General features: G+C 40.2%; 1 protein-coding gene across 16 annotated transcripts in view; it reads left to right on the top strand.

The window, feature by feature from the left end:
• The window catches only part of NFIA (nuclear factor I A), a 373774-nt gene that overhangs the window by 243776 nt on the left and 115402 nt on the right, over positions 1 to 14596 (top strand). For all 16 annotated transcript variants that reach the window (XM_035717012.2, XM_035717008.2, XM_035717006.2 and 13 more), the window contains exon 4: positions 3845 to 3919. In XM_035717012.2, the coding sequence (XP_035572905.1) occupies positions 3845 to 3919 (75 nt within the window). The remainder of the gene's footprint in view (positions 1 to 3844; positions 3920 to 14596) is intronic.

The following is a 14596-nucleotide window of genomic DNA, read 5'->3' as shown; positions in this document are numbered from 1 at the left end:
CTGTATTGCTAGAGATGAAAGAGAGAAAGAAAAAATAAGTTCTGTCAACATTTCTATAAAAAGGAAAATAAACATCCTTGAGCTCAAATTGGATTGTGTTCCCTCAGAGACAGCCCTGGAGTGCTTACTGCTTACCAGGCACTGTGTTAGGACCTGGAGGCACAGAAGATGTTCTTTCTCAAGGGGCGTACAGTCTAATACAAGAAGAAGATAAAATTACAGTTCAATGTGCTAGGTCCTAGATTAGAGGTGTATTCTGTACACCTGGTCAGGATTGAGAAAAGCAGTCTTTGCCAGCAGTGCAGGTAACCAGGGAAGGTTTTGAGAGAATGACAATAAAGCTGAGTCCTAAAGGACAAGTAAGAGGTTGGCCAAGCAAAGAGCAGGAAGGACAGAGACTATCCCAGGAAGAGGGAACAGTGTGGGGAGAGGAGTGAACCACAACCATGGTGAAGCAGGTATTTCCTTAGGCCCACAGGTAGGGCCAGAAGAAAGAGAGAAAAGATTTTTTTGAATGAGACTAGAGGGAAACCTGGGTGGCTCAATCAGTTAAGCAGCTGCCTTTGGCTCAGGTCATGATCTCAGGGTCCTGAGATCGGGGCCTGCAATGGGCTTACCACTCAGTGGAAGCCTGCTTCTCCCTCTGCCTTCTGTTCCCCATGCTTGTGCTCTCTCTCAAATAAGTAAATAAAATCTTTAAAAAAAAGATGAGCCTGGGAAGGAAGATAGAGGCTATGTCAGGATGATATGTAATGGAATTTGTACTATACCCCAAATTCTCTGTGGGGCCCTCGCAAGATTTCTGACAGGCCAGTGAGTTCTGAACACAGAACTCAGTCTCTAGGATCTCATTCTTTCCTATACCCCAGGGCCTTTACACACACTAATCCCTCTGCCTGAAGGGCTCTTTCCCCTTCTTTTCCTGGCTGTCTCCTCAGTATCTTTCAGATATCAGCTCTTAAGAGAGGCTATCCCTGACCACACTTTCTAAAATATTTCCTATTTATTTTCTTCATTTCATTTATATCATATATAATTTTTTAAATAATTCGTTTTTTTGTGTTCATCTGTCTCTAATCCTAGACTGTAAATCCGTAAATTCCCTGAATGTAGGAACTCTATGTTGAGCCCTTAGCACTATGCCTGGCTCACGGTAGGTGTTCAGTAGATATTTGTTGAATAAATGAATGAGCCTTCATATTTGCCCATTGTTGAGACAGCTCTGCCTGCAGAGTGGACAGTATACTAAGGAGACGCTAGGACTGATGACAGAGAACACAGTTAAGAGGCTGCCCCATCAGGCTGTAATAATTGGGAAGAGCCTGAGCCACAGACTTGGCACTGGGCAGGGGAGAGGGTTAATGGAGATGTACTTGGAGTCAAGAAATTGTAAAAAATGGAATCAGGATTTGTTGGCTGTGGATTTCTGTAAGAAGCAGTAGTTAGGGATGACACCAAAACCTAGAAAGCAAGATGTTGGTGGATGGCTCATTGAAGTAGGGAATTCCACAGTGTCAGAACAGGTTTAGGGAGGAGAAGAAAATGAGCTTGGCTTTGGACAGGTTGGATCTGGGGATACTCATGGCGATCTGGGTAGAAATATCCAGTAAACATTTTGAGAGAGCTCTTGGCAAAGGACAAAGATGTGAGAGTCATTGGCCTGTAGAGTCATCCATCCACTCATTGAACACATTTTCTCTTACCAACCTTTGTCCCAGGCATTAAATATAGCAGTGCAGGAAACAAACGTTACTCTGATATTCATGAATATCAGAGTCAAGACTGGTAACAGATCATGGAAGCAGAGGAAATAACTAGGAAATATACTCATTGAGCACAAACCCTGGTGAAACCACATCTTAGAGATGGACAGAAGCAAAGGGCGAATCCAGAGGTGGTATTGGAATGGATGCGTGCAGGTGTTTCCTCCTCCCAAGTCCTTGCAACCAAACTAAACTCAGTTTTCAAAACACAGTGCTTGCTTTTTTCAGTGGCATGATTGAAGTACATGTGTTCACATTCACTCTGCACAGAAATTCTTGTGAAGTTGTCCATAAAGTAAGGAATTTCAAAGTTTGGAACTGAAACAAGTATCAGCCCGCAAGCAAGAGCTGCAGAGATGAACGAGAGCTGGAAATCAACCCTGAGATTCCCATTTAACAATGCATTTCCTTGCTCTCATTAGGTGTGTCTTAAGTCAAACTTAACGTATGTTGTGGTTGAATTTGCTTTGTTATAGCCTGTGGGATTAATGCAATGTCAAGGTCAAAATGGAAAGAGATGTTCTCATCGGTTTTGACAAGACGACTTTAGAGAATTTTTTATTTATTTGCTTATTTTTATTTATCAGGTGTCTTTATCCAAGAAATGACACCTCCGGCACTTACCAAGTTAAAGTCAACCAAAGACCTGGGTGGGGGTTGTTTCAAGAAGTGAAATTTCTTAAGCACGTCTTCAAGTGAAAGTTTGCCATTTAACTTTAAAAAGCAATTTATAGTTATTGCACATCCTACAAGTTAGAGCTGTGTTTTATCTAAAACATCATAGATGGTATTTGATATAAAAATTAACTGAAGAAAATTTCAAATTCAGAAAAAAAAAACCTTTCTTAATCCTGAGGCAGCCAGAAAAAGAATAATTTGAGGGTATCTTTATAATTCTTCAAAACATAGTAATTTGTTGCATGTATTTATTTGCATGACATTTGATGAATTTATTGATGTGTTAACTATACCATAGGTAAATTTGTTTCCCCTTAGTAATGAGCAAAAATCTATTTTTTGTCAATACTTACGGGCATTGTTATATATTCAGATTGACCTGTTTTCTTATGTTACGTTTCTTAAAAGTATGTTTCTTATTTCAGAGGACAATTATTTTAAAAAATCCCTTCACCCAACTTCTCCTTTGGCCCTATTTTTAAAGCAGGTGATTATGCTAACCATATAGACATGTCTGAACTAGATTTTACCTATCTAAGACTCAGAATCAAAAAACTTGAGAAGCAGAGAAGATAACATATCATAAATTACGTACTCCTAGATATTTATAAGTTTTATATTCCAGAATGTACCATAAAAATAAATAAGCAAGTGAATAAGAGATGTAACTGCAGATATCTTAAAGAAATTAATTATATCCAGCAAAAATAAAGCAGATGCAAAATTCAGAGATTGTCATTTTGAACCATTGGTTTATTATCTTTTCTTAAAAAAAAAAAAAACAGACTCAACCCACCCACTCACAAAAAAAAAAACCCTTGTTCTCAAAACAAATCTAAATTTTCATTGGTGCTCAAAAGAACTTGTTTCACGTTTCAAGGGCTAGGGCTTGCTTTTTCTGGTCTGGCTTTTTAAAGAGTCACCCTGTGATACCTATAAAAATGAAGAGAACATCTTTAAATCTTGTTTGATTTGAATGAATGGATAGCTAATCCTGATCAGATGTTTCTTTAGAGAATAATGTTTAAAAATTGTTATGGAATGTAGGTATCCTGGCTGATTCCTAGGTATGCTGTTTTCATCCCAGCTGTTAAGGTCTCGGAGGTCAGCCAAGGTAGCCATTTATTTTAAATCTTCTTTTGTTTCAGATTTCCTGTTGAGTTTTTTTTTTTAAACCATTTCAGAAATCACCCAGTTGTGTCATAGCTTTCCATAGCCCTCAGATTCAAACCAAAAAACCATCTATGTAACTAAATGACTGTACCCTCCCACATAAACTCTAACTAGAGCAGAATATGAAATTAGACATTGCCTTTTTTAATCACAATGAAACTAATATTTAGAATTCTGTTGTCAAATGTCTTCTATTTATGACACTGTTTCTTTTGTTTTTGTTTCCCCAGGACATTTGGGCTTCCAGGACAGTTTTGTCACATCAGGTGTTTTTAGTGTGACCGAGCTAGTAAGAGTGTCACAGAGTAAGTATAATTTTGCTTTGATTTGGTACAGATTTGCCTTGGGTTTGTACTTACTTTCTGCCTAGGCCTCCTAGAGACATAAATAGCTTTTAGAATCCCTTTTGCATTCACCCATTGGAAGAATTTCGCCACGCAGTTTATTTGACAGCCAAGAATTTAAATCAGGAAAAATTAAATATCATTTTAATGTGAGACTTAGGGAAAGAACTGAAATCCTGACTGTCTCACATATTCCCTACTTTATAGTGTGAACCTGGTTAAAAAAAATTTCTGAGGCTTCCCTGTTTCTAAGAAATTCTGCATTTTAAAAGAATTTGGCTTTGACCTTTAAAGAATGCTAATGCCCTCAGCATGAGTGACACAGTACAGCATGATCATTACCAGCTTGTCAATAATCACCAACAACAATGAATTAAGAGTACCTGTCACCACCCTGTTCCATTGATCAAAGGGGTCGGTCATTGATTGTATTTTTGCTATGACATAATCCAGACAGTCCAAGGAGAAGGTATAGGATTAAGGTATAGGATTCTCCCCTTCTCTCTCCCTCAGTCTCTGTCTCTCTTTTTTCTCTCTCTCACACAGTCTTTCTTGCCTTCCCTCAAAAACATCTCTTTATTTTTATTTAAATGCATACCTACAATGACTACCATGTTGTGGGTGCCAATAACAAGAGGAAAATATAAATAGCAGATATCAAAATGTTGCTTCTTTATTCTCCTCCTACTTCAAAATACTTTTAGATAAACTTTACATTGTTAACATTGGCTCCAAGCTGCATCAAATCCTTTGCGGATGGAGGTAGAGTAAAAACTAATATTTTCATTTCAAGTTCATACCCCCATCCCCTGCATTACAGTCTTGCAAGATTGACTGAGTATACCAGTCAGTCTCTGACAAGATGTCAGGTCAAGCAAGTCAAGCCATCCCAATCTCACAGGCTCAGATTCGGTCTGTTATTTCTTAAAACTGGAAGACAGTTAAGAATCCAGAAAATGGGATATAAGATGGGAGCATAGAGGCTGGAGTCTGAGGGATAGGCAAAAAAATCTAATGACTGTTGAGCAGTCACTATCTGCCAGATGCTATGCTGTGTTTTCATGTATGTTGCATAAATTAATCTTTGCAATAAACTTGTCAGGTAAATAATTACTCTCATTGTTACAAAGGAGTTGAACTGTGGGTCTATTTAAGCCATTTACCCAAAATCAAACAGTGGATAAATAGTTAAAGTTAGGTCTGTGTAATGCTAGAATGTGTATAATCATAACAGAGGCCCAAGGGGACTTGAAGAAATGTGCAATGTGAGACAAGACAGGGAGATGAGAAGGAAGTAACTCTGAGTGTGGGAATTCTGGGAGTCAGGACACTTGGTTGATGCTGGGGCTTTCCAGTGTTAAGAAGGTGGAACCATAAGGGATGAGGCATTAGGAGCAGGAGGGTGTGAGTTGGAATGGAGAGGTTGCTGCCATGTTATCAAGTGTGCTTGAGGTACCAACCGATGAAGAACAGACGAGATGGCCTTGTTCACTGGAGGATAGATGCTGCTCTCACACAGCTGACTAGCCAGTCATTCGCCATGGCAAAGAATGCATGTAGAGATTTTTTTTAAGTGGTTTTTTTTTCTCACTTTGTGAGACTTTTAAAAAGGATCACTAGGCCGCATTCTTCTTGTGATTTTAATAATAGTAATAGGATACAGATATATATAACTGTCATAATGGCATTACAGGGAAATGCATTCCTTGAGCCCTTCCTAAACATAGCCTTAAAGAGTGAAAAGAAAATCCTGCTAGCTCTTACATTGGAGCACCAGACCTTTGCATTCTACTCTGGCTGCTGTAATGCTCACATTTTGTCTTCATTACCATCAGGGTCCCAAGGCCTGGGTGGTGTAGAGAAGGCCCACGCTGCTCAGGACCATCCCCAGAATCTTGTCCCTCTTCCACTTTCCATAAGTCCCTGTAAAGTCTTATACCCCAAGGCCTATCAGCTCCAAGCTAGATTAGACCTCCATTCAGTCTACCAAGCGTGGTTGCCAAGTGAATTCTAAATCTGCGTTCAAGACTGCCAGAGGGTGCAGGGCGACCACAGATTGAATTTGCAGAGGGACCTGGTTTTGTTTCCTGTCCCCGTTTAGGGGGTTATGTTGCTGATGCCTGGCGTCATGAGCATCCTTCGGCTCTTGAATGCTTTTCGATTCTGCACACTGCTGTGTAATCGCTGTAGGACTCACTCACACATGGCCTCGTGCTGACTAAAACTGTTTGGCAGGAGTGGGACTGGGCTGTGTCAGCTAAATCATGGCTTCAAGCCAAACTGCTGTCCAGAGCCCCCTCTCTCCTGCAGATCTTTACTCCAGGTTTGTCAGGGTACATGTCACAGGACCATGTCGGCTGCTGGGGTAAGGATCCATTCCCCCAGCTCAAGTCTCCTCACCACACACCTTTCTGAAAGACTTCATGCTCAGGCCACAGGATGAGTCAAAATCCTTAACCATTTCTTATAGCCCTGCCCACTTCCCTAAGTTAGAAGAGCTAAGTGTCCATATTAGAGGTACAGTGGGCACTTTGTACAAGTGAATGGAGCTTGGGATGTGGGTTCTGCAACCTTGAAATAGAAATAAGCTAACTAGCTCATAAGCTGATTAAATGCAGAATGTTAGCCCTGTTAGGAACACAATACTAATATGAAAAATTACCGTAGCTAGCATTTATCAAGCATACACTATGCATCAGGCACTGTGCTAGGCACTGTCTTAAACATAATCTCAGTCAGTCCTCCTGTGGTTGCTGTTACTGTCCCTTTTTATAGATGAAGGAGACTGTGATGTTCAAAGAGGTTAAGAAACTTGCTCTTTTTACTTTGCTAGCTGACTGCAGACATTTTCATCATGACCTCTCCTATAACTGCATTACAGAACTAAACAGAATCCACAGATTCTGTGCTTTGATTAAAAACCATTTCTTGTTAGAGTTGATAAACTTTTAGATTATTAATCAGTGCATCAAAAAAAGGTTAAAGCGATTTTCATATGAACCAACACAACTAAAATACTTAAATTTTCTTTTCCCCGGATCTGTATTCAGTTGTGTGTGTGTGTGTGTGTGTGTGTGTGTGTGTGTGTGTGTGTGTCTAGGCTTTATTTTTTTTAGAGCAATTCTAGGTTCTCAGTTTTAGGTTGACAAAAAGTACAGAATTTTAATATTACCCCCCCCATACAGTTTCCTCTATTTATTAACATCTTTTGTGAATGTGGTACATTTGTTACAAGGAAGGAACCCATATTGACATGCTATTGTTAACCAAAGCCCATAGTTTATGTTAGGGTTCATTCTTTGTGTTGGAGATTGTGCGTTGACAAATGTATCCATTCTTGCAGTGCCCTATGGAGGAGTCTCACTTCCTAAAAAAATCACCTGCGCTGCAGCCAATCTTCTGCCCCCCTGTCCCCCGCCACAATTATACTCATTCTCCGGATAGTTCAGCCTTTCCCTGGATGTATTTAATGACCTCGGTGTCTTAGAATTTCTTCCACTCTGTTGCACATTTCTTCTCAACCCCCTCATATTTATCTCAGCCCCACCCAGTTCCCCCAGTCACACTTATGACCACATGTATGGCCTGGAAATGTCAAACTAATGGTTGCCCTAGGTTGAAAATATTTCCCTCTTCCTGAATCTTTAGTATGCAATTTTAACATTTGCTAATATAAATATTTACTTTACCTAGGTTTCCAGTTCATGTCTGTTTTTCGTTTTCCTCCTTTTAAATTTAATGGAGGAGGGAGGTGCGATTTCAGCATTTCCTCCTGAGGATTCACCGAAATAACTATGTGCTAAGTTTGTTGTTTATAATCGTGTTACTACAGGGTGGCAGTGGCAGAGAAACTCAAGAGAGAGCTGCTGGCTTAGCTTCACACATTTGGAGGTGAGGGTCAGGCAGCAAGGTGGCTTGACATTAAATTACACTCATCAGATGTATGGGGCTCATGCTGCAGTCTCTCACCAGTTCCCCTGGTCACCCCTGCCTCCTGCCTACTTACCTCCCTACCTACCTTTTAATTTTTCGCATTATGTAGAACCCATGGGGGGCAAGAAAGGGGAGGTCTGTTTCCCTTCACCATGAAGAAAGTGCTGTAGCCTAAGAGTTAGATGTATATCTGCGCTCCTCCTACCTTTCCCCCCATGTGATGGGGCCATCTGAAAGTCGTCCTAGTTATTTATGACTTTGTTCCAGGAGAGGGTCGGGAAGGGGGAACACAGACCACTAGACACCGTGCCAGAGAGAGAGAGAGGTCTTCCCTGCTCTGGGGGAGGGGGTTTCCAAGTGCTAACAACGCGGTTCAGAATCACCAAAGTTGTTTTAGCATAATACCATGAGGAAAGAGACAGGAACCATCTGCTGAAATGGTTCTTACATGATGCTGCATTTTCAAACAAAGCCTGCAAGAAGCATTTTCAGATGGGTCTCTTTCCCATGAAGCCACCACCAAGAGAGAGCCAGCTCCCCTGGCTGCTGACTGACTGACTGACCCACCTCGACCGACCGCCGCCTCTGGCAGGGCCCACACCGGTTGATTTTTCATGGTGTTTTCCTCAGAGTGTGGGCTCTGAGGCTGTTAAATTCCCTTCCTGGGACGAACCCAGAAAATCCTCCCGAAGAATCCACTACTTCTGCCCATTTCCTTCTAAAGTGCTGACTGTTTTACTTGAAGCTGGTGGGGTGACTACGAAACCTTAAATACTTCACTGGGAAAGAGGAAAACCGCAAATACACACAGGCCATTGTGACTCTGGCCGGGCGGGTTCCAATTTGCTAGCAGTGGTTTGTACACCCGAGCGGGCTGCAAGGGTTAAGTAAACTTCGTGGCTAGGGATGACTTCATGGCCCTGGAATTTTGAAAAGCCAGGGTTCCCAGTACACTGTGGCCAGCCTTAGCGTCTTTGGGTGTAAAAACCACTCTCAGTTACCCAGACTGAATTTTTGGTTCCTCTTGCACTGCTACAGAATCTATTAAATCCAGCAGCTGAATTGTCCTGGCTCTGCCACAAAGCTGGGCTGCGGGGTGGCTGCAGGATTCCCGAGTTGTTTGTCAATGGAAAGGGGGAGTGAACGGAGCCCGCAGGATGCCTCAGCCTGGCATGAGGTGGCACCCTAGTGGCTGTTTTCTGCCTTCGACATATGCACTCTTTCTCTATTTTCACACAGGAATCATCATTAGGATCCAAATTGCAGTTCATTTTTCAACTTCGTTTTTAAGTCTCTAAGTCCTTTTTGTGACTTTGAGTACCCATATCCACGCACTAGGATTTTCTGGCCAGCGTTACAGTAAGAACAACTGGCAGTGTTCTAACCTGACATGATGAGGCGAGTGCAACAGAATTAACTCGGCTCTAAGGTACAATAAGAAAGCGAAGCTCTTCATATGAACAAGCCCAGACTTGGAAATTACAAACTATTCTTGCAAAGATGGACTCATGAGGAAATTGGTATAGGAGGAGGGATTCCTGATGTCCAGTCCTTTGGGGTGCCATTTGAAACAGTTGCAGGATTTTAGATCTTTGTTAAAAGAGATCTAAAACTTTCTTTTCTGAACAAGTGGCCTGTTGGTTCTCCTCTGTTAAGTAACCTGATAGCTGTGATCATTGCATGGAAATTAATTTTAAAATTAATATTCTTCAGCAAGCTCTTCTTTCGAAAGAAACCATTTGGGCTTGAGCATTAAAGGAAGAAACAAAAAGATTATAATAAAAAATAGACTACAGCCCTAGCATGAACAGTGGCTGTGACCTTGCCTTTTGTTTGCCATTACACAATTCAATGGCAGTCCACTCAAACTATGCTCTCGATCAATATCCTATTAAAGCAGCACAAAAAGTCTCCATAAACTTAGTGGTTAGCTATGTTTATAAATGGAACTCGGCATAATTAGATGGTCAATAGCAGGCTCTACTAGTAATTTTAAAATGAACATCACACATTTTCTGTCTGTAGAAGTCAATGGCACCTTTTCCAGATTGAGGGTATCGTGTGCCGCAGACAAAAGAGTGGGAGATCCTTTAAAAAATCATAATGCCTATCTTGAAAATGCAGGATTTAAAGAAAATCTGTTAAGTTACAGACTCAAAAATACTGATTGGCCCTATAATTTTTTTCATTTTTGCCTGCCTAAGCCACCTTATTGTGAATGTATTATGACATCGCAAATGTTTCCTAGTTTTAATCAGTCTCTCATAGGGAGATAAAATAATAAATATTGCCATACTCTCTGGAAGAAAAATATCAGTCTGGCTGGCTTAATTTAGTGGGTTTCCTCTACTATAATTCAATAAATTTTCAAAATAAATACTGAAATTGAATTAGTTCAGAAGGATGTTTTGTTGTATAGTTTTTTTTCTTTTAATTTTCTTGCCATATTTGGGTTGAATATTTGGACAGTAAAGCCGGCGGCAAATGGAACGGACTGGCAGTAATAGAAATTTTTGTCAAACTGCTCTTTCTTCCAAATCCCAGTTCACAGTATGGGCAGCGACACATGATTTTTCCCATTCTCCTCTCCTCACCCAATAGAGAAGGAGCCACATAAAGTGAGAGGTGTCCCCATTCTTACCTACAGATCAAAATATACAATGCGCCTTGTGTTTGACATGGACCCTGACAGTGGCATTATGACCACCTTGCCGACTGAAATTAAAACTATGGTGACAGGAGCTTATGACATCAGCATATCCACTGGTCAGCTTGATGCTTGAAAGTCAATTTTTTTCTGTTGCACTCATCTTCTTACAGCCTTCCTGGTTAGAGCTGGTAGTGAGAGTTTTCATGGCAGCTTTGGGGTGGGGGGCAGGGGTGGCTCTTGTTCTGTGTTTTCCTAGCTGAAGCTCTTGCTAAATTGACCAGACCACAAGCATCCTTATTTTAAGGATTGGACTCAGAGAGAAGTAAAACATGTAATACCTTGATGTCCATACTAATTTGTTATTATGATCTCTATTTGTATATTCATCTATTTCTAATCTTTTCTAGCTAATTCATGGGTTTTGCTTCCTAAGTATAATACATTCTATGAAATCCATGTTTAAGATGGCAGCATGATATCATAGTCCAGGATATAGAACTGGGGATCTGGCTCTGCCACTTACTGACTCTATGACTTTGGGCAATACTGAATGCCTCCCAGCTATGTTCTTGTAGGAGGTAGCAATCACTTGTTCAGTCAGCAAACAAGTATTAGATACCAGCTGTGTGCTGGGCCTGCATCAGAATGCTGGAAACACCTCTTAGGAGTGATTTGAGGATTAAGTGAGAAAATGGCAAGTATCTAGCATATAGTAGATGCTGAACAGTGGTAACTACCATGCTTATTATTGAACAGAGCCTTTGTCCCTGGTCTTTCACTGTGTGTTCAGAGTTCATCCTTGAGCTAGCCACACTATCAGCATATTTATTAAGAATCTCTGTGTATGTCTGTATGTGCTCTGTGTACATGTGTAAATTAAGAAGGACTGATTTTAGATTCAAGATTTAAAAGTCAGTTTATTAGAAGGACCATTCTCATGACCCCTTCAAAGTTAATAATTTTGATGGAATAAGAGCTTGCCAATACTAGGCCTAATTCATCTGCTTTAGGAAACCAGAAAGTTCTTAGTCCTTAACCTCTCAGTCAAAGCTTCTACATCTGTGTTATTCTGGAGATTTATCTTCCAGGGTATCTAATAGATAACAAGATGTTTTAAAAATTCTAAATCTAACACTGACACATTAACGTTTTAAGTGGCTAGCCGCACCTTAATTATTTTCATCAGAGTTCTTTAAAGTAGTACTTAGTTCTGTAGTATTTGAATTCTTGCTTTCTTTTATATTATGGACATAAAAATTCCCTGTGAGTAGTAGGGGCATGCTGGAGGTTTACAGCAATGTGGTTTTTAGTAAACTTTCACTTACGTACTTATAAGCCTCATTTTTTTAAGAGCAGATATTCCTATCCAATGGGTAACATTAGAAAACTTAACGGTATTTTTGGGATTTCCAGAGGACTGACAGAAATTCAATATTACTCCCACAATAAGACCACAAATGTTAAAAAAAAAAAAAAGACCACAAATATTATTGAGATTTTGGCTGGAATATATTGACCTAGCTAACTCTTGCTAATTAGAAAGACTGTTGTTGGTGACACAGTAGACATGTCCAGGATGAGATCAGTACAGTCCAGGCTCAGCAAAGCCACACATTAAACCCAATGCAAGAACTGAGTTAATGCAGTATGTGATTGATATGAGTACATGTTAATACCCAGGATCTTTCAGTGGATGGAGAAGGAAAAAAACAGTTCTTAGTGAAAATACTGAGACTTATTAGTATAGCCAGCTGGGTTTGTAAGTTGTTGAGATGAGACTCTGCTGATATAGTTTGGTCTCCTAACAGCTAATGGTCAGATAGTCCCAGTGCGCTCTTGGTGAAGGGGCTTATATTTAGAAGCCCTTCCCTGGTTTATAGATCATTGTGGTAAAAAGATGTCTCAGGCCATCAAATCCATCCCCTGTCAGGGAAGACTTAATCCCATGGCTGAGGCTGTATCAGGTACTAAACGGGTACCACATTTGACCTCAACCAAAAGCTAAGATGAGATGATACTCTAAAATGCAGAAAATCAATTTCAGTCCCCAAGGCAGAAGCCACTAATGCAAGAGATCGGTCAGCATTGCCCACCGCGCCATGGATGGCTCTGCTCGACCAAGTGTCAGGCCCTCTATCCAGTGAAGCACTGACTGACTCTTGCAGCTCTAAAGACCTGTAAACACAAAGAAGGGAGAAGAAGATGATAAATACAAGTTTTCCCACTTTATGGATAGGTGATAATTATTTTTCTCTATAAATCTTAGTGCATCTGTCTCTGTAGTAATTGATGATAAAGGAAAGACAGGGAGACTGGAAATGTGAGTTTCACCTCTGGGCTGGTATCTAGAGATACTCGGGTTCAAATCATCGCTCTGTCACTTACCTGTGTGATCTTGAGCATGTTACTTAACCTTATAACTGATTTTCCCATTTGTAATGAGAATAAACAAATACATGTTCTATAGGGATATTGCAAGAATGAAATGAGGTAATTCAGGCAAAACACATAGCATGCCAGCCTGACACATAATACATAATAAATAAATATTAGTTCTTAGCTGTTTTTCATTAACAGGCTCATATAATCTTAGTTCGATTTTAATAAATAATTGTTGCATGTGTAATATATGAAGCATTTCACTCTGTGTGCTGAGAATACAGAGATAAGTAGAAATGGTTCCTTCCTTTATAGAGTACATATTTAAGTTTCTTGAGATCCAAGACTGAGCTCTCTTGTAATAAAATGCCCAAATATGCTTACTTCACAAAACGAATTCACAGTGATTATCAAAGGTAAATTGTCTTCACGATTCAGAGTGGGGAGGAAAGAGGGTATCAGTGAACTGTTTTTATCTTAATAAAAAGAAAACATTTTTTTCAGAAATAAAAATTTCACTATTCTCCTCCTACCCGTTCTAGCACCACAAACCCACATATTTCTTAACTCGTGCCCACAAACGTGGATGTGTGAAAACGGTGCTCTCTCCACATTAGCAGATGCCGTTGATGGGGTTAAAACATCGTGCTGGCTTTTGGCACCTAATACTCCATTTCATAAAAAGCATTGCTTAAATCTCATAATAGCAGGGAAGTTCATTTCCACATAGAGGGAAATCCTCGTTTTGGTCCAGTGCCTTTCTTTTATGTTCCATTTTGGAAAACCATACTCCTAGCCTGCGCTGGGGCAGACTTTTTAGAAAGGAAGGGCAGAGAAAGGAGAGCAGTACGCGGTTTGCAGACCAGAAATCTGCTCAGCAAAGGAGTTGCTGAAGACTGTGGCATAGAAGCTGCAGGGAAAGTACCTTTATGATTGATTTCCATTCAAGTCAGACTGACTTGCAGTGTGGTCATTTTTCTAACTCATAACCGTTCACACTGCAGCAGTCTGCTATCTGCAGGGTGTCTGAATTATAGCAGTGTATGTCCATGTTACCTCTTACACAAATTACTTACACTGGTTTCTTTTTCCATGCAAATTCATCAGTTTTACAGCCCCTCATAGCCACAGTCAGGAAACTCTGGCCAACAGCACAAATTGATAAAATGAGTTAATTTTACTATACTTACTTTTTTTTCTTCCTAAAAGCCCTCTTTCATAGGCAGTGTTCAGGAAGCATATTACGGTAAAAGGAAGATAACAAAGGAGTTGAATTTTCTTGCCATAAATTACCTTCCAAGTTAATTCCCTTTAACGATGATTCCAGATTTGCTTGAGTTTTCATAGCATTGTGCGTTTTACAACTGTGCCTTTGAGAGAAAGAAGACCAAGTATTTTCCCATGTTCACTCCTTTTGTGCCAGTGACATGGACTTTCTTATGAGATCTTTGCCACCAGAATGCAAAACAACACTAAATTGTGCTGGGCCCCTAGAACTGTGTGCTTGTTGTTGGATCTTACCCCCCCCCACCCCCCACAAGCCTTAAAGTACAACTTCCCAAAGTCTCAGTGAGTACATTAGGTTACATAATCTGGAAATAAATATACCTCTCTTATTTTTTCATAGTTATTTTATAAATTGAAAGTGGAGCCCTAATAAGCCCAGTAGTCTTTTT

This window comes from Canis lupus, chromosome 5 (assembly GCF_003254725.2).
Source record: "Canis lupus dingo isolate Sandy chromosome 5, ASM325472v2, whole genome shotgun sequence".
NCBI lineage: Eukaryota > Metazoa > Chordata > Mammalia > Carnivora > Canidae > Canis > Canis lupus.
This window is presented reverse-complemented; position numbering and strand designations above follow the sequence as displayed.